General features: G+C 44.0%; 1 protein-coding gene across 1 annotated transcript in view; it reads left to right on the plus strand.

Moving 5' to 3' along the window:
- Positions 1–20155, plus strand: part of CDK15 (cyclin dependent kinase 15) — a gene marked incomplete at both ends in the record, with an annotated part of 33023 nt that overhangs the window by 606 nt on the left and 12262 nt on the right. The window contains 7 exons of the mRNA XM_084264563.1: positions 132–211; positions 3745–3839; positions 4631–4693; positions 6699–6822; positions 7365–7485; positions 13260–13353; positions 17852–17915. Of these exons, the coding sequence (XP_084120689.1) occupies positions 132–211; positions 3745–3839; positions 4631–4693; positions 6699–6822; positions 7365–7485; positions 13260–13353; positions 17852–17915 (641 nt within the window). The remainder of the gene's footprint in view (positions 1–131; positions 212–3744; positions 3840–4630; positions 4694–6698; positions 6823–7364; positions 7486–13259; positions 13354–17851; positions 17916–20155) is intronic.

Consider the following 20155-nt stretch of genomic DNA (forward strand, 5'->3'; position numbering starts at 1 on the left):
CTTGGCCTGGGTGGGGGAGTGAGCTGTAGAAATTTTGCTTCAGTAAAAGTGTGGAGCACCCCAGGACACTGTTAATGTTGTCATGCCAAGCACTGAGGTGTTGTGTGTGACCTTTCATTCTGACCTGACAGGATCAACGGCCAGTTAGTGGCGTTGAAAGTGATCAGGCTGGAGGCAGAGGAGGGAGTGCCCTTTACAGCCATTCGGGAAGGTAAGACATAAAGAGCCTCTTCAAACATCGGTGAAGAGTGAGAGACATCATTCTTGAAGAGCTTTTGTTTTAAACTGAAAAAGCTCCATGTGAGATCTTCCTAAGTCCTTTCTTGCCTACTCAGTGTGTCAGCTGACCTCCAAAAACTCTCCGTTTCCTTATCCCCTGGTGAAGGATGCCTCTGTGCTGGGCTGGGTGAGCATGTGATGGATGGAGGGTTGGTGTATTTTCTTGTCACAGATACAGCTGAGCTTGTGCTAAGGAAAGTGTTGGCTGCAGCCAGAGCGTGTCCCTTCCACAGTGTAGGGCCCTCTTACACCCCCTCCTGCTACCTGCTCTGTGATTGCCGTCTCACTCCCATTTCTATACACTAGCACTGCACAACAGTTTTTGCTACTGTTGGTTGCAGTTGTGGACTGGAAATGCCCTTTGCAGCAGGGTCTCTGCTTGCTGTCATCACAAATGGTGCCACTTTCCTGTATGATGGCAGCCGATACCTGGAGCATCACAGATCCCAGCCTGAAGAGAAATGCTTTCAATAAAACTGGTGTTTGATATTTCTGCCTGGTGAAAAATTCTTTCTGTTGGTTGGCTTTGTAGAGCACTGGGCAAAATGTCTGCAACTTTCTCAATTTATTTGAGAAAGAAATGCTTTTGTCTAAGTGCTTGATTTTGGCTGAATGTATTTACATGTCCCTACAGACCAAGCTCACAAACTGCCTGGTTGATTAAGGCTTCTATTTTTGTCTGCTCTGCAATCCCAAGAGGATCATAATCTGGTTTCCTCCTTACACAGAAATATGCAGCCTTCTGTTGTCTGGTATTGGTGAGAGCTATCAGTGTAAGAGGTCACACGCATTTTGTTTTCTACTTCTTGCTGCAGTTCGAGACAAGGATTGATTTTGTCACTGTGGGGATGGGGTGTCAGGGACCAGATGTGCCAGCTTTCACAGAGCAGCCCTAGCACAGAAGGTCTCTCACACCAGTCAACTCCGAATATCGAGGCCAGTAGGCCTGCTCCAGGTTTATAACAGGATAATTAAGATAAGAAAGTCCTTAGTCCAATTCTGTGTGAAAGCAGATAGATACCTAAATATGCCTGTTTTACAGAATGGCTTGTTTTACACTTTCCTATATGCATTTGCTGTGGTACTTTTGCTCTGCATTTACCCTTGTAGCCCACCAGTAAAATAAGCCTTAAAAGCTTCATCTACATCGAACTAATGATGCTCTAAAGATCAGCACCCCTTTGGCATGCTCTACTGGACAGGCTGAGAGCCTTAACTTAATTCATTATGGGAGAAAACAAGTGTGATCCTGTGAAGGGTCTGCTTTAAATAGATCTTTTGTGTACTGATGAGCTTTGCAGCATCTGACACCTCAAATTTACAATGTAAGTCAGTGGCACAAACAAAGCACAAGATTTATTAACGCAGTGCATTCTCTGCTACCCCTGAGGAATGGCACTCCCTCACAAAGAGCGATTTCACTCCAGGAAATCCCACGGAGACAAAATGTCTTGAAAGTTCAGTTCTGGCTGCAGCACCTGACACCCTGGCAGGGCGTTGTAGAAGCAACCAAGTGAGGAGCACTTCCCTGAGGCCTGATTCAGGCACAGGAGCTGAATTCTCCATATTTCTGTGGACCCTCTTTACTGCTGCTCTGGAGCAACAGCCCTGGTACTGTGGGATTTTTGAGGTATCACAGAGCCCCGTTAGCAGCTCCTTTCTGTAGCAGATGGGATCTAGCCAGTGTCTTTGCCAGATTCATGTGGAGCATGTCTGAGGTTCATACTCCATGTGCTGGAGATGTACTGCTGAGCGCTGAATGGACTAAGATCAGTGCTAGAGGCAGTTTAGCTGCAGCAGCAGCACCAAGCTCTGTGCAGGAGCTGTTTACAGTCTGTGCTGGTCCCAGCAGTTATGCTGCATCAGGCATCCCTTCTTGCTCAGCAGTCTCAGTACTGACAGATGCTTAGGCCACAGCTGTGTAACGCAGTGTATCTGGCTGTAGAGCTTTTAGAACCAGGTGAAATTGTTACGGGCACAAAAGGCAAAGTGCTAATCCAGTATAAATTTGCTTTGCCAGCATGAAACTCTACAAACATCTTTTGCAGATTGTTTGAAAAACAAGAAGCGGCTTTTATGCAAGACCAAAACTCATTTGGCCTCCCATGGACAGTGCAAGCTCTGTATTGTGTGCTTGACCTAATTCAGCAGAAAGGAGATCACGTGCCCATGCCTTATCTGGATGAAATTTGTAGCACTGCATGGTCTGACAGTAAACTAATTTGGTTTTAATCAGCAGGGAAGGGTGAGTCTAGAGTGACTCTGAGGCTGTTCTGCTACATCAGAAGCTGAACTAAAACTTGGTGTCAGGGACCCCTGTTTTTGTTGAGCTCTGAAGCTTCTGTCTGTGCACTATTGTGGTGGAACAGCTGGGTTGGATTCTTCAGCAGTGCTATGGACCTACAGACAGACTGATGCCAGCTCCACCACTTCCCCACATACCTCCTCTGTACAGAGCTCTGGTAACTACTGTCTCAAACCGAAGGCAGCAAAAGATGAAGATCTTCCTTCCTAAAGACTATCCTTGAGACTTTCTGCTGAGAAACAGCCTTCATGAGCGTGTCGGCTGGAGCCTGCTCTATCATGAGAAACCTAACAGAAGGCTCAGAAGGCTGCAGCTTCTTTCTTAGCATCAGTAAGTGCTCTGTGGTCTGTATGGAAGGAGAGACTCTTTTGTGTGCTGCCCCCTCCATCGCCACACCCTGGATGTGCTGGGGCTTGGCTAAGGCACACCAGCTCATAAAGACCAAGGCCACACAGTTGCAAGGATGCTTTTAGATAGTTAGGCCAAAAGAAAGAAACATGCCAAAGGTGTATAAATACAAACAAGTTACTATTCCCTCAGTAAATTCATCGTCTTTGCTCTTTGAGTTTTAAACTGGAGAAAGTAACAGATCCGCTTTCTGCAAGCTGAAAGCAGAGTGCTGAACTCAGAATTCAGCTCAGCATCTACAGTGACTTCCTTTGGCAGATTTTTACACCCGGATTCTGTGAAGCTGGAAGCTGATAGAAACTCAGCTTTCCTCAGAAGTCTCCTTAGGGCTTTGCTGAGGGCACGTGCCAGGAGGTGGATGGGAAGACAAGAAGCTTAGTGACAGGCTGGGAGCTGCTGCATTCTGGCTCTGAGAGCTCCTAGCCCCTACCTCTCAGCGTTTGCCCTGAAGAAATTGTTTCTCCTCAGCTGAGAAGCTGTCAGATGGGAACTGTGAACTGCTGTTTCTGACAGAGGCAAGATCCCACCTCTGAGAGAAGGATGGGTTCCTGCCAAGCCCAGGGCACTGATGCTTGCTTCTCTAAGGAGCTGTTCCATCCTCCTCCAGACTCAGTAGCTGCTGCTTCTTACAGAACTGCCAAATTTGGACTATTTTTCCCCAGTTTTTAATTTTCACTGCCTTGCTCTGTGCACTGTCTCTTTCTACTTCCAACAGAAGTTGTTAAGCTGATCTTCCTTCTGTGTTTCCCCAGCTTCTCTTCTCAAGCGTTTGAAACATGCCAACATTGTACTGCTTCATGACATTATCCAGACCAAGGAGACACTAACATTTGTCTTCGAGTACGTGGTGAGTTGATCTTTTTCTAGCTCCCTGTGGAGCTTGTACTGGGAAGTACAGAGAAGTGGCTGCATAATGAATTTAGTGCGTCATGAGACATCTACAAAGAGACAAGTTGTAGTCCTTTACTGCAATGATTGATTTTCCTTCTTGATCTCCTGCTTTCCAGCCACACAGCTTTACTCTTTTCTTTCTGTATGTGTGACAGCTGTATGCAAAAATGATTCCACATCTTGTCTCCACTTGGGTGGGTGGCAGACACTATTTACCTCAATTTCTGCCTCGACAACACAATAAAAGTGCTGTTCTGGAGCAGCAAGGATAGGAAATAATGACAAATGTGCACATGCCAATTGGGGTCAGATTTGGCACTGACCCCTGCTCACCATGACCAAGCTGCAGGTTGCTTTCATGGGGAGGGCAGGGTGCCAATAAAAAAGTTCTGTTTGAGCCTTGCTACTTCTGTTGCTTTTGCCAATAGCTATCAAACAAACTTTAAGGAAAATACAGGGGCTGTGAGTTCTTACTGCAGCTTCATGATAAATTCTGGCACAGGTATGAATTCTGTTAACTATCAGCTTCAGGTCATAAACTGCTAGGGTGAGACAACAGGTCAGCCAGGTCCCTGATTTGACGGAGCACTTAAGCACATCCTCATGTGCTGCATCAACATCAGATGCTCACCACGGTGAGAGACACTTTTGTAGTGTTTGCACATGTTTTTCATTCACAGAAGAGGCATTGTTGGTAGAAGCATCCTACACAAGTAGCTTTGCCTCACGTTCTCCTCTTTTATTTAGCACACAGATCTAGCGCAGTACATGGGCCAGCATCCTGGAGGACTTCATTTGTGTAATGTTATGGTGAGTTCCTTAGAAGACTAATACCCCTTACAGCACAAGGAAGTGTTATTTTCCATTGTGTATGGTCACTGTAAATTGCTTGCTAATATTTATTTATTCCATATATGACAAACACTTTGGAGAAAGGCTGCCTTTAAAAAAGATGTAATGACCTCCCTCTTAGTCTCCAAAGGACCCTTTTTTTTGTTAGTCCCTCTTCCCGTTTTCTGAGCCTGCAACAGGATATTCAGCTTTTGTGAGCAATGGCATCTTGTGGTCACCAAACCTGTCTCTACAGATTTGTATCCTCGTATCATTAGAATATGCATTTCACCTCTCTAATTAAAAACTCTCAAATCTCACCCTCTCCTCATCTAGAACTATCTTCATATTTACAGTCGTTTAAATCTCTTTTGTTCTACTGCAGCTCTTTGGGATTGGTTGACTGGGCCTGAGCACAGCTGAAGAAGTACTCTTTATACATTGATGTTATAATAGTCTTCTACTCTCCTTTGTAGGCATCTTCACATTTAATTAACTTTCAGGGTTGTTGCTGCATGCTGATTTAGAGTTTCAGTGCAGATGTCCTCAGTGAATGCCTGGGTCCTTTTCCTGAGCAGCTTCATTTAATTTATCTTACAGCTGTCAACAATAACTTTGTATCTTATCAAACTGTCTATTCATCTGACTCTGTCAGATCTCTCTGAAGTTCCTCACTGTCACTTCTTATCACAGCTAATCTAAATACTTCTGTCATCTTCAAATGTTCCCACCTTGTTCACATCTTTTACCAGATAGTTGTTAAGCAACACCAATTCAAATGAAGTTTCTCGGGGCCCCAGATTTTAAACATCCTTAAAGCTCAGATATGTCCAAGATGCAGTGTTGTAGTTTTGGCACAGACCTCAAGGGCTCTGCTACCAGGTGGGCTTGCAAAGCCCACGGTGGACTTGGCTGTAACATGTACTCACTGGCATTTCTGTGCATAAACACAAGCCAGCTGTTCTGCTTTCCTGTCCGAAATCCTCACTGTCAGCAGGAACCACAACATTATTTGCTGCTTCTTTATGAGGGTTATCTAGCTTGCTTTGGTTCTGCTGGCAAATATTGCTTGTTTTTCCTCTGAGTGATTCCTATTGAATGTGGTGCAAGTATGCAGAACTTGCATACACAAGTTTCTTGTACAGGGACACGTTTCTTGTACAAAAATGACCTATGGGTGTCACTGTTTTTCCTCCTCTTCAGATTAAGTTTCTGGTGAAAAACATCTTTTCTCTGGTGATATCTAATTAATTTTGCTATGTTTTGTTTCTGTCCACTCTCCAATTCTATACCCTGTTTCAGCCAAACTTATTTTACCCCTAGCTTATTTCCACTGCGATGGAGGTGGTAGTTAGATACTGCTTGCTTGCTTCTCTGCTTTCTTCTTTGCATGCTTCATGCCTCATATCTTACTTTCTCTATATGTTCAAATCAGGTCCTTGTATTTTCTCCCTGCTTGAAGATAACAGTTCACATTGTCAGGACAGTTCACTGGTCCAGTTTATACTGGGAAGAGATGCTGTGTACTGTGGCTGCCGAACCCCCTCTGCTGGTGTCAGCTGACTCAAATGGGCAAAGCTTTCAGCTCCTTAAACCTTCATTTTGCTGGGCTCTATCTGGTGGCTTTGAACACCGAATTCAGAATATCTGAATATCTGCTGTTCTTAAAGTTGGGTCTGCGTTTTGGCAAGTTGTGCTTGCTCCTGCAATCAGTGGTCCATTCCTAAAGAAAAGTTAAATTTCCAAAAGGTGCCTGTAGGGACTGTGCTGTAACTGCCCCCTTGGCCAAATATTCTACCCCAAAAACCTCAGAAAGCTCAGACAGTCACACCCCACTGCTGTTTTTTCTTCCTCAGCCAGCTCTACTCATTTGGGGGATTTTTACTTGTTCCTTACTTGCTTCATTCCAGGAGTTCTCCTGAAGTTCAGAGTTAATGTATCACTGCAAAATCTCACTTTTTTTTTTTTTTCTGGCTTTTTCCAGCTCTTCACGTTCCAGCTGTTGCGTGGCCTGGCTTACATCCACCAACAACACATTCTTCACCGTGATCTGAAGCCCCAGAACTTGCTCATCAGTTGCCTTGGTGAGCTGAAATTAGCTGACTTTGGTGAGTCACAGTTTGGATACTGCTAATATATCTGTCCAGACCGAGCTTTAGCGTGCATATAGATCTGTATCCACAGTCAATTAAGGCATAAAAGCAAAACCTCCTACTGAACTTCAGGAAACTATTTCTGTGGTCAGTCCAGCCTTTCTTGCCATTGAACTGATAGGTCCAGGGAGAAACCTCATTTCAGTCAGAGCAGTTACTGCCACATAAAACTGGTTCAAGAGAATTGAGAACCAAACTCCTCTCTCTGTAACATGTAGAGTCCACAGCAACGTGCTGAACCAAAAACCTTTCTTGGTTTCGGATGGGTGCTTCAGTTACAAATGGTAAAGCCTTGCAAAACACAGCATATTGTTTGATGTGATCTGCCCCACAGATATATTTCAGATGCCCTTTCTCAATCACTTGTAAACTGCTTGTGTTTAAAGATCCAAGAGAAAATAATGTCTTGTGTCCAATTATTATCATCTATGTGATGTACAGGTAGAAGGAATGTCCTAACACAGTGGTCTTTTGTCTTTTTTCTTTCTTTTTTGCAGGCCTTGCTTGTGCCAAATCCATCCCCAGACAGACATATTCCTCTGAAGTGGTGACACTCTGGTACCGTCCTCCTGATGTGTTGCTTGGAGCTACAAATTATTCTTCTGATCTAGATATCTGGTACTGACCAATTTCAAAGCATCTGGGGTCCCTTGGGGGAAATCATCTTTATTTGTATGAAATTAAATCAATCAAGTTACAGCAGATGCAGCTGTAAGTAGAGGAATTCACATCCATGAGGTTTGTTATGTAGGAAGTTTGGTACTGCTGGATTCATAGAAGTTATCAGGAATGATGTTGCTATGGATTTATATAAACCTCCTCTGATGATATTTATGAGATATATACATCTCTTTTGGTAATGTTTATGAAGCATTTTTGGGTCTTGCAAGAGAACACCTTTGCTTACTGCACTTGCTGTTTTGTATTTATGTGGACAGCTGAGTCAGTGGTAGCTCTCTACTGCAATGGCTTTGTGAAGAAACAATGGATCCAGTCACAACTGCAATGACTTTGGCCTGGGTTTCTGAATGGGTCTGGAGATCGGTGTGTCGGAGATTTAAATTTTTTCTGTCACGTTTTGTTCTTCTCAAAGAACATGTGTCAGATGCACTCTGCATTCCATACAGGAGAAGAGCTGTTCTGTTAAAGCCTTCTTATCTTATGAGCTCCAACCCAAAATCTTAGTGTGTCTGGGAATCATGGGAAATGAGGCACACGTTAGCAGAGCTAAAGTGAGAGGGGTCTCTGAGAGCAGGCAGAAAGCAGAAGACAATGAGGGTTTCACAGGGATCCCACTGGTCCTTTTGGGCTGGTCTGTATGTGTAGCTGGGCCCTAAGGATCATCCACATTCTGGCTCACTTCTGCACCAGCCTGACTACGCTTCCAGCAACACAGTCCTGACTTACTCATGGACAACACGCAGCTCATCAAGTTGCAGGACACCATCTGTATTCGGGGCAGTTTTACATCTGTAGATAGTATTGCTGCTTTACCCTTTCTTCAGTTCATTTTCTGCCTGTGCTTGTCACACCAAGACTTTTAACTGCTCTGCAGAGTCAAAGGGTGGGAAAGGGTGGGAGCACAGTAGGCTGAAGAATGTGCAAGAAGAGGGCTGGGTAAGCTCCAGGCCTTCTCAGGCTGTATCCCCCTCCAGAGATCTGTGGCTTATCAGAGACTCTGATAGCCTAAGTCTGGAGGGCAGTTCAGGGAAACGTGATGTTTTAGTTTGTTCACTTCCCTGGGCCTGTTGCTAATTTAATTTCTTAAAGATCTCTCCAAGGAGGAAAACCTTGCTAAACTCTAATGGCTTCCAGCTGCTAAGCCAGTGTAAATAGTCCTGTCCTGTCTTCTCTGCCCCACTACCTGTCACCTTTCCCCTCCAGACGGTCTCTCAGGAACATCTGCTGACTTTGAAGAAGATGCCTGCCTTGCCGACTGGGGTGCTGTGTTAGGCAGGTGCTGGTGTCAGCCTGTTGGGTTTTTCCTGAAAGTTGATGCCTGTCCTGAGGCTCAGCTACAGACAGAAACCCTGGCGCTCCTGCCTGTGCAGAACCAGCACACCCACTACAGAACTCTGCCCCAGTGAGATGACACTGGAGCGATAACAAAGATCCCATCCAGCAACCCGACTGGCTCTAACGGCACAGTACTCGCAGTCCCACTGAACTACATTCACACTACAGGCACCTTTGTTATAACGCCTCCTTATAATAACAACATTCAAAGTGTTGCCCTAAAGAAAGATGTCACGCTGAGAGAATAGAGAGTACTTCAGTGAGCTCTATTCAGTAACTTCCTCTAACAAGAGTCATTTATTATCTTGATGTACACTGCATTTAAGTTCGATTTTTGTCTATTAGGAAATAATGTGAATTCACACAGATGTTACTTGTCCATTGGAAAGAAAGGGAAAAAAAAACCCTCTGTCCTTTGGATGCTGCAATTTACATGAAGGCAGGTCAGAATGCCTTTGGTAACTGCATGAGACAGTGGGTGTTAAAACCTCGGTTTAAAGAAACCAATTATAACAAAATAAAACATTATGGCAATTCATGCATAGTGTGCTTGAGCAGCAATACTGTCAGTGGGAGGCACATGGGAAGTGAATGAGGCCTTGAATAGATGAAGAGATACAGAAGGAGACTCACTCGCTCTCAGACTAACTAGAAAAGCTTCTTTAATCTCTCTGTATCTTTTTTTCTCTCTTTCTCCCTCACTATCTCTTCAGGACTTTAGAAAATTCAATTAAGGGATTTCGGGAAGACTAACGTTTCAGGGAGATTCAGGGAGATTACACTGCATATCAGAAAGACTTTTTTTTTTCTTTTAAACACCAGCTCCTTTAAGCACTAGTAGTTGCTAACATCATGAGTGCCTTAAGTCATATCTTCTTTACAGTCAGGCTTTCCTTCTATTTAAAAAATAAATTAATCACAGGAATCTTCCCAGGTAGATTCATATAGAATAGGAGCTCCTGTGCAGTCATTTAATGTGGAGCTTCCAGGCCCACTACAGCCTTCTCCCCATCCTGGTTTGCACTAACCAGCTATGTCAAACTAGCAGATACAGGCTATGGGCTCCCCTGGACAGACCACACTCAGTGAGGAGCAAGAGAAAGGATATGTTTCTGGTTAAGTATAAAATTGCAATCTCCCACTACCACAGAAACCGTGGAGAGGGAACTATGGGATGCTACAGAGATATCTTAATCCTGATGGAGTCATCTCTCCACTGTGTGATGCATCACTGCAGGCTGAGTAGTAAATGCATTGTTCAAACCTGCCCCAGGGATTGCAGGCAGATGCAACCATCCTGTCTGAAACAGCTCTGTTTATGCTCACTGGAACTAAATATCCCTACAACCAGTTATACCTCTCCTATTACTTTAGCAGTCTCTGTTTTGCTTCATATGCATACTTGGCACCTGCTGGAATGTCATGTCTGGGCCTCTTCATGAAAGACCCATCCCTCTGCCCTACCTCTTCCCACAGCAGCTATATGGGACTGAAACCCTCTGAGAAACCTGCAGAGCTGAAGAGGAAAGGGGACCTTGAAAATGAGTATCAGAGGGGTAAGAATGAAAAGGGAAACATAAAAAACCTGCTAGGTCTAAATTTTTATAAATATTTAAAAGTAAAGGGTTTTTAATCATTCTCATTAGTAGAAGGATCCTCGTAATGCTGTCAGAGCAGGAACTAAAGCCCGTATCTCATAAGGAAAGTTGAAGTCTCTACTGAAAGGCTAATATAATGACTAGCACTAGTTTCTAAAGTCCTATTTTAACAGGTAGACAAAAGTATGTGGGAAAAGAGGTGTGTGCCCATATGTCAGTTCTTCTAGCTACTTTTGGATTGTGTTTTGTAAGAGAAGCGTATTTCATCTGGAATCACACAGAGATAGAAACAGTGGTAATTGCCACTGATGAATCAATACAGTATCAAGCAGGCATTAAAGGGAGCTGGTCAGCTGAGTCTCGCTACAGGAAACAAAAAGCTCTTCCTTTCCAGCAGTTGTGGTTGCTCTGATAGTTTTGTCTTTATTAGAGACACTGAGGTTTAAAGGTTTCCAGAGATAATGGGAATAAACCAGGAATACAAAAGAGAGCTCTACCAGAAGGTACATTTGTAACAACCTACAGGTTGTTCCTGTCCTCAAACTGACAGCTTGCCTATTAGTGAAAAGACGACTTCATTAGATTTGAATGTTTGAACTCTCTGCTCATGAGTAATTCTTAGCAAATACTTGCTGAATCTAGGAAAAAAAGAGTTTCTGCTGTTGCCAGACAAATGGCCATTCCTAGGTAGGCTATCAGAACCCAAACCAGAGGTGAATGGATATCAGTATTGTTTGCTCCAATATCCAATAGAACTGATTCTTTTCTCCCTACAAATTGCTTTGCCCATGTCCAGTTAAACTTATGCAATGGAATCAGTGGATTACAGCAGCCCCTGTGGTTGCAAAATCGGATGAGCCATTTGGGCACATATGTCAGCTGTGAAAACAGAGGTTTGGTATGACACTGGTCTAGTAGAATCCATCTCTGGGTTCCAAAATGATATCTTCTGAAACACACACAAAAAAAAATCTATGTTGCAAAATCTATGGGTTAAGTTTCATGATGCCTGGACCCTGTAAGAGCATATAAACAAGTAAGGAGTTGAGCTCACAAAGGCCAAGGTTAGGGCACGGGAAGCTGAGTGGAAGTGCAGCGATGTTTACGAAAACAGTGTTAGATACGGATCTGCAAACAGGCATCACCTGATCTGCAAGGATGACCAAAATGAATACTGCAGATGAGTTGCTTGTCAGGCTTTCAGCTGACCACAGCCAGGTGGGAAAAGCATCTACAGTATTGCAAAAATAAGGTGCAAGGGGTAACGCAGCAGTACAGATGACCAGAAGAAATTACCAGCCATTGCTCAGTAAGTGAAAATAACGCTCTCAGAGCCTGTTAGACAAGGACTCAAATTTTTGCTAGAACCAAAGAAAATTGAGACTGAAACCTAAAAAGTTGGGATGGGGCTTAGTGAAAAGATAGGAAGCCTAGGAAAAGTTTGGAAGAAAAAGATTTAAAACAATAAAGGAGTGGTGTTTGTGCAAAAAGAGAGGAAATACTTGCAAATAAGTTAGTCTACCCTGACCACAACTATCTCATCATTATTGCCAGAAGGACTAATCCACCTTAGTAAGATTAAGCATTTTTTGCAGGGCTTGGTAGGGTTTTCTTAAGCTGGCTGATTTGCCTTGGCACAAGTGCAGAGCAGGGGATGGCGTAAAAATAAGAATACTTTAACTTTCTGCTGTCACCACGTTCTTTCTGCTAGGAAATCTTGCCTTTGGTGAAGAGCTAATTCCTTCTGAAGGAAAAATTGCTCCGGTGGTTAATGCCTCTGGGTTCCTTCCATGTCTAATGTATCCTTCAAGCCAATATAGTGTGTAGCAGTTCCCCCTTTATCTTTCCTACTGATATCACTCCAATTTTGCACCTTTTTCTCATGAAAAACAATCTAGTATTCCACAGGCTTCTGCCACAACCCGCTTTTTAGCTGGGTTTGTAACAGGATAAATTGAAAGAGACATGAAACAAACTGGTGCTGAAAAAAAAGAGTGTGTTTAGTGGGGTTTTTTTCCCAGGGGTATCACCTGTCTTGTCCTGCTGATAAAGGGTGGTGGGGTCTTTTTTATTGGGTGGTACTGATGAGAAAAAAGAGATGGCAACAGACTTGTATGGAACTTAGACTGCATTATTTTCTTCTAAAATCCTGGAGGGATGTGAACATGATGTATCCTTACTCAGCTTCCATCCTGTTTGACTTGTCAGCTTTTTAATTCAAGTGTTTCAATCTGTAGAACTTGGATGAGGATAACAATGCTACATCCAGCTTGCAACAAGGGCCAGTTGCAAGTGCTTAGTACAGTGCTGCAAGACCAGGGATGTCCTTCCCAAAGGAAACCTTCCTGATTTCCCACAGTCGGTAGAGTTTTTAATAGTGCTGCATCCTACCTAGCATCATCCTGTCGAGATGTATCAGCCTTCACTGAAGCCTGCATTTCATTACATATGTACAGACGCCTCACGTCCTGACTTGCTTCACGCACACACACATATACACACACACATACACACACACACATTCTCTCTCACTAGATGACATGAGGTAGGTGTGCAATACCTACACATCAGACTGGTACTTTTCAGACTTGACCTGCAAAATATATAGGGTTTACAGCTTGTCTCAGGATTTCTGAATTTCCCTTCCCACAATTTTCTCTCTTCCTTTCTCCCCTGTGATCCCAACAATCGTATTATATCGTATCGTACTATATTGTATCATACCGTATCGTATTTGACATGCATTGTGATTGAGTTAATACCTCGGGTTTCTTGCAGGAGTGCAGGCTGTATATTTGTTGAAATGATCCAGGGCCAGCCAATATTTGCAGGAGCTTCTGGTCCTCATGAACAGCTGGCTGAGATCTGGGCGGTGAGTAACATATATCTGGCAATGGGAGAAAAAAAAAAAGAATCTGTTGCTTCAGCCCCCCTCTTAATTTTGAAGTCTTAAGCGTAGGTCCTGTGAATAGCAGAAATAATTTGGTCCAATCTGCCAAGTTCATAGGAGACTTTGTAACCCATTTTATATTTGGCAACTTTTACAGACACAGGAGTAAATCAAGTGAGTTTCCTTTGATGTTTGTCATCTCATCAAAAATTTAAAGGCAATTAAAGTGACATCAAATTGAAGAAGGCATAAAAGGTCTGCAGGTACTGCAAATTCTATTCCTTCTTGCTAAATCCTGTACTTACTGTAGGATGCAATACACCATATTCTCACAAAAGAGCTCTAATATTGCTTGAAAATGGCAGGACTGAGGTTTTTCGGAGATCCTTCTTCATTTCAACTTGGAACATTTTGTATCATCCAGTTTATGGCGCAGCCCTAGAGACTGCTTTGGCATAATGGAAAGTGTGAAATTGCTTTATAAAGGCAGCAGTGAGTGAAAGCAGACATTTTCAGGAGCTTCTTAAGCTGTTTTTTCTGCTGGGGAAACTGAAACACAGAGCCACGTCCTTAGCGTGGCTTGGTAGAATCGAGGCAGTGGCCAGCACTAGTGGATTCTGTATGTTCATTGCTGCTCCTTGCTGATCCTGTTCCTGACTCTTTGGGAAGGTCAGCCCATAGATTCCTATTGGGTTTTGCTGTAGGTGTCTGCCCCTTCATGGCTTCTCCCATGGATTTACTCTTATTCATAGAGTGTTTCCCAAATGTGGATTTTCAAAGGAGAAAGTACAGAAAACTGAAATTTGGAAAGTGGTGAGAAAGGACTTTATAGTCTCAAGTCTGTGTAAGTCAATTTTTTCCTTCTTAATCCCTTCATCCAGAAACGCCCCTGCCTGGTAGGGTTTTCATCTCTGCTTTTAGCTAGAATGTGATAAAAAGGCACGTGGGTCCAGTTCTTAGACTGGACTTCAATCCATTTAAATAAAAGCTGAATCTCTCTTTCATAGAAAGTAAAAAAAAAAAAAAAAAAAATTATTAAGGAAGAAAAATAATCTATTCTTGGCCAATTAACAGGGTTCAAAGCCAGAGCAGGGCCCAGTTTCCCAGAGTGAGAATGAAGGGTATCCTTCCACTTAGAGCCCTGAAGTCTCTGGATACATTTCCTGTGGTTTTGCAGTTGGAGGGTTATAGCCCTATCGTCATTTCTCTGGTATTATAACTAATACCATGATTAATAGGATTTGTGCTATAGAAAGGAAAAAAAAACCCCTTATTTAAAAATCATGAGGAAGCTTTAAGAGCCATGAAATAATTAGTGCCTTTCACAGAAGGTTTTATGTTATTACACAGCCTGGAAAAAGGCTCTGTGTTAGGCCAAGATTTCAAAGCTCCTTAGAGGCTTTCGATGCCTAACTTGAGATATTTTGCAGAGTGTGAGGTTCAAAATAGGGATTCCTACTGTTTTCTAGTAGTCAGTTCCTTTCACGTGCTAATAATAGAGGCACCCTGCACTGGTTTGGAGACAGTCCACATTGGTATACATGAGTCTATATCACCCAGCGTGCTTGTCTCCATGTAGGACTGTTGGTTCAAACACCACAGAGATACATAGCTGGAGCCCCCCCATTCTGTGACACGTGTTTGTCCCGGGAATCATCGGGACTGTCATTTCACCAACATTTCTTCTAGAGGCAAGTGTCCCCTTGGCAGTCTCCAAATCCCCATGTCTCTCCCTGGCTGCTCATTCCTGCTCCTGTGTCACCCCTCACACACTGAGCAATGTGAACTGGGGAACCTATGACTTGTTGCTTACTCTAAATGACAACGGTTTATTTACCCAGTTCATCATCAGACTGCACAAACAGTAGCTCTAATGACTGGCAGTACTAATGAAGGGATGATGCAGGAGCAAGACCAAATGGGAAGGGGATGAAGACGAAAGAGCTAATTCAGCCGGCAGTGCTGGTTGTGGAAGTATGGCCTGAGTGAATGCAAACTGCAGTGTCTCCGGTTCTCTCATGGCACGGAGACTGAGCACACCTGACAAACTGAAGATCCATCATCCAGATTTCAAGAGATCATGCATAGGTTTTGCATTCAAAAGCTGCATCACATTGATGAACATTGTACTGAGAAGGACTTCACATGGGCTGGATTAGGCTGCAGCACGGCACCACCGTGCTTCTGCGGCTGAGCTGAACACGTGACGAGTGCCAGGTGAATGACTACAGGGCTTCTCTATGTAGAACACAACCTCCCAACAAAATCATCTGGGTTGGTTCCTTCAGCTGGTTCATCACAGGAGAAGCATGCAGTTAGAAGGCAGAGAGAGAGGACACTGGTTTAGACCAACTTAAACCCCTTGCTGAAATACGGGCATTGTAAATATGTTTCTGGCTGAGACCGTGCCTTTTCCAAAGTATAATGAACTGAGCTGCACCAAGACCTTTCATTGCCTGCTTGGGGAAGCATGGCAGAGTAGCAGGTACAGAGGAGCTTGACCTGAGAGTTAACAGCTAGATTTAGGGTGGGTAGACAACAGGTAAAACAATCCCCAGAGTAAAATTAATTTCAATTAAATAAATCTAACTCATTGTCTGATTTGGCAAGGAATCTCAGTAAAGGTCCAGGGGGACCTGAAAAATCACCTGCCCCATTACCTTGGAAATTCAACAATAAATCTGAATTCATGGGTTGGAATAGCATCTTTGGTAAAGAAGAGACTTGGAAAAGATAAATACAAATCCATATTCATATGGAATTCAGTGACTGGTGCTCTGAATGCTTTTGCACCTCAACTCAGAAAAATGTATGCATTTGCTGAAAACATCATTGTAGTAAAGTACCAGCATGCAAAAAACAACTGTTTTCATTTCTTCACCAAAGAGAGGCAGAGTGCTGAACTGGCACTGGAGAGCATGACTTTACTAGATACTGAACGTTGGCGGCTCCCTCAGATGCCTTTAGGATTGCTGCCCAGTGGCTCACAAGAAACTTAGATGAATGAGGGCCCAGATAAATGCAGGAGTGGCTTAAGAACACACATCTGGATTTTCAATGCAGAATAGCTGAGAGGTTTTGCTGTGGATTCCTGGAAAGCTAAAAGGGTAGCAAAAGAGAGCAAATTCTGGATTCAGGTTCAGATTCTACCTCTCTCTTTCCTGTGCATACAGTTTGCTTTGGGCAGATCTGTCCTACTTACATGATAAACACACCAGTCAAGAATGCATCCTCATTTGACATCATAAACTGTCAAACTGATGTGAGCCACCTTCCAACATCCTCACATGGCTGAATTCTTGAAGACACCTCCTTGTTGGGCAGCTTTCAAGCTTCCAAGAGTGATTTTCCAGGTTAGCAGAGACAAGGGTCCTACCCCTTCCTTCGTCTTTGCTGTGGTGGGCTGAGTCCATAAGTAGTTTGGAAACACAGGCCACAGCAAGCCATCCTAGTTTGCTTCCCTCCCCAGACCACCATGTAATACGTGACAGTGGTGAGACGCCGTCCCTGCTTGTGGTTGTCTTCTTCAGGTAGCTGGAATGGTCCTCGCATCTGCTTCCCAACTGTGAGTGAGAACAGCAATCACCTGCCAGATGCATAACAACTGCAACATCCAGGCTTCATAGTTCTTCCTTCTTTAATGTATTTCTTTTTTTTACTGATGCTTGTTTTCTTGCAATCTTATCACAAGTTTCTCTGAGGCCAAGTTCCCCATATCATAGTTCTCAGCTTTCATTTTAAGGAAAATGGTCTATCATATGGAAAAGTGTAACTAATGTGGGACAAATCTAATACTGGAGAAGAGGAAGTGAATGAAAACCTCCGACAATTTTTTAAGGAAATCTGATAATTGGCAGGGGGGTGTCTGGATCATAAGCTTTGAACTCATGGTGTTAGCAGTACTGATTCATAATGCCATGTCACATGCTGTGAACTCCTCTTAAATACGTGGCTTTTCCTCCACAACTAATCCATATCAATAGGTACAAGGCACTTTGCATGCGGTAAGTAATAATAATAACATATAATGACAATAATAAGAACATCCACAACAGCACAGAAATCCAGATACGCTCAATCTCACACATTTCAGCAACTAAAATATGCTGCTGCTGAGCGTGTCGGCTGCTGCCAGTGCGAGCGGGTAGAATGTGTCCCCAAGGCAGCTTCGCTGCTGAACGGGGCTGACCAGTGTTACTGCTGGGCTGGCAAACACAGGCAGAAGTGGCACCTGGCAGTGAGCTGCATACGCCTTCACCGGTGCGCCCAGCAGCAACATTCAATCTCAGCAGGATCCCTTCTGCTATAAAGTCAAGTGTTAAAATGTCAGTGTCCTTTATGCACAGTGGTATCTGTGCTGATTTACAGTAAAGGCCACAGCCTTACTCCATCCAGACTGATTCCTCCAGCTACGCAGCAAAGCAGGGTAATGACAGACAGGGGTTATTGCTCTTCTCACTCCTGTTCCTCTTTTGTACAGGTCTTGGGAGTCCCAACTGAGGACACTTGGCCAGGACTTTCCAAGCTCCCCAGTTATAACCCAGGTAGGACTACTTCTCTGAGCCACTAGCCACTTAATTTTTGGGTCATTAATTCTCATTCGGAAAAAATCCCATGCTTCAGTGTTACTAAATCCCCCGAGCTACTTAATGATGGTGGTTGTTGTAGGACCTACAACACCAGGATTGGCCTAGGATGCAAGCAAAGGTACATGTGTGGTGAAGTTGCCTCATTGAGCGCTGGTGTGTTAAGCTGATGGAAGATTTCATCGCTGCAAGTCTGACAATGTAGTTAGCATCCACTCCTCAGTGCAAAGGATCCATGTCTCCTGGTTTAGACTGGAAAAGTTGACAGGTACTTGGAGACATAGTTCATCTGAACTCTCCTTATTTTTATGGAGATTGGTTTGGGGGCCTTTCAACCTCAGTTTGAGAGGTCACTGTCCCTGATTTTGATGTGGGCAAGGTGAGAAATCTGTGTGATTTATAAAGCTGGCTTCTTTTATTTCCACATGGGCTGGTAGAGAAGTCTGTGTCCTGGACTTCAAAGGGCCAGTTGTCTCTTATTTTGATGTGGGCAGGTTGAGAAGTATGCTTTGAAAAGCTAGCTCAGTCACTCTCCCTCTCCCCCCCGCCTCTCTCTCCCTTTCTCTCTCTCTCTCTTTTTGTTTAATGTTTTCTCTTGGGAAAATATATTCAAGTGTCAGTGAGGGGGAAATGATGAGCACTGATTCTCAGCCTCTCAGCAGGGTCATTCTCTAAGAGAAATAAAAAAGTGAAATATTAAAAACCCTGGAATGTGAAATCTACCCAGCTAGAATCTAGCCATTCTCTCTCACTTGTACCCTAAGAGAGAGGTGGGGGGAGCCTGCCTATCCAGAAGGGGGAAAAAAGAGCAGGGGGAGAGAAGGAGGGAGAAGACTTGCTTTGAGCAAGAGGTTTACAGGTTTAGTAGAGCATAGTAACATCTTTTCAAAGAAGTGGGTGTTGCTCTGTGACCCAGTCCAAGATGCCCCTCCTTTGATTCTGGTGCATGAACACTAAACAGCCTCCATTTTCACATGGTAGCCGCGATTGGCTGAACAATAACCTGGTCTCACAGCTGAAAGGACTGGAATCCTTCACACAATTAGCTGAGACACATTAATCAAACCAGCGTGAAATGGGAATGTGTCGCTGTCCACAGCAAGTTTAATTTGGATAGGGAGCAAGCACAGAGCAGACAGCTGGAGGAAGCACTTTCTTCTCTAAGTTGTTGAAGGCTTGGCTGGGTAGTCTACAAGTTGGGAAAGGTAGTCTGGAAGGAAAGAAATGCTTGGTGGGGGGGGGGTGGCAAACTGAACACAAAGAATTCTTTTTATGCCAGTCATCTGCTCACACAAGGCCAAAACCTCTCAGTGATGATTAGGTATCCCAAAGCTATATAGAGGGACAGTCTAAAAGTGCAAGCATTAAGCCTATGCTAGCAAAGAACCTGGGAGAGACAGCAGAGAATGTGTGCTTGCCCAGAACTGCCCGAGCAGCATCTCCCACCTAGCTCTATTTTGTCTGACTAGCAGCACTGTCCTCTGCTGCTGTGGGTAAAGCCAGTGCCAGGGCTGGAAGGGAGAGGACAGACATCTGGGCAGCATGGAAATAGCTCCAGTGAAGCCTGGTCATTATAACCAGTGTTCAAGTCTGAGTTGCTTTCAGGCTCGATAGGAAGTTTCCCTAACGGACTCCAGCAGGGCAGAACTGACCTGTGCTGTGATCCTGTGATACTGGTGCCTTTTGTGCCTGGAGCAGACAGAAATGCAGGAGTTAGAGGACACCTTCCTGAGGGAGCATCCCACCATGCTAGTAAACACATGGGATGACAAGGCAGTGTTTGGGTCAGTAGCTGCACCAGCTGGAGAGGCAGCATCCCTTTCCCCTCCTCACAGCCTGCCTAAGGAGCTCTGAGGTGCCCTAGAGATGTTCATCAGATCACAGCTGGATTATACAAACCAGTCTGTAGAGAAGAAGGTTAGACATATAAGGTTGGAGTACTCACCCTAGCCATGAACTAAATCAAGTCAGGTTTTGATGGTGGTGAGAAGGCAGATTAGTCTCTTTGTTTAAAGCTGTTTGTCATTCACGCGTTCCTGGGCACTTCCCCTCTCTTCCCCAAGCACAAGTGTTGTTTCCCTCTCCTAGGCCAGGTCCAGCCCAAGTGGAAGTTGTGGGATCTCCCTGAGAAGTCTGTCTCTTGAGGTTATTTTCAACCCAGTTGTGCGAATCTGAGTGCCTGGAATGGTTCAGATAAG

Source organism: Gallinula chloropus (genome assembly GCF_964237585.1).
Source record: "Gallinula chloropus genome assembly, chromosome: 5".
Lineage (NCBI taxonomy): Eukaryota > Metazoa > Chordata > Aves > Gruiformes > Rallidae > Gallinula > Gallinula chloropus.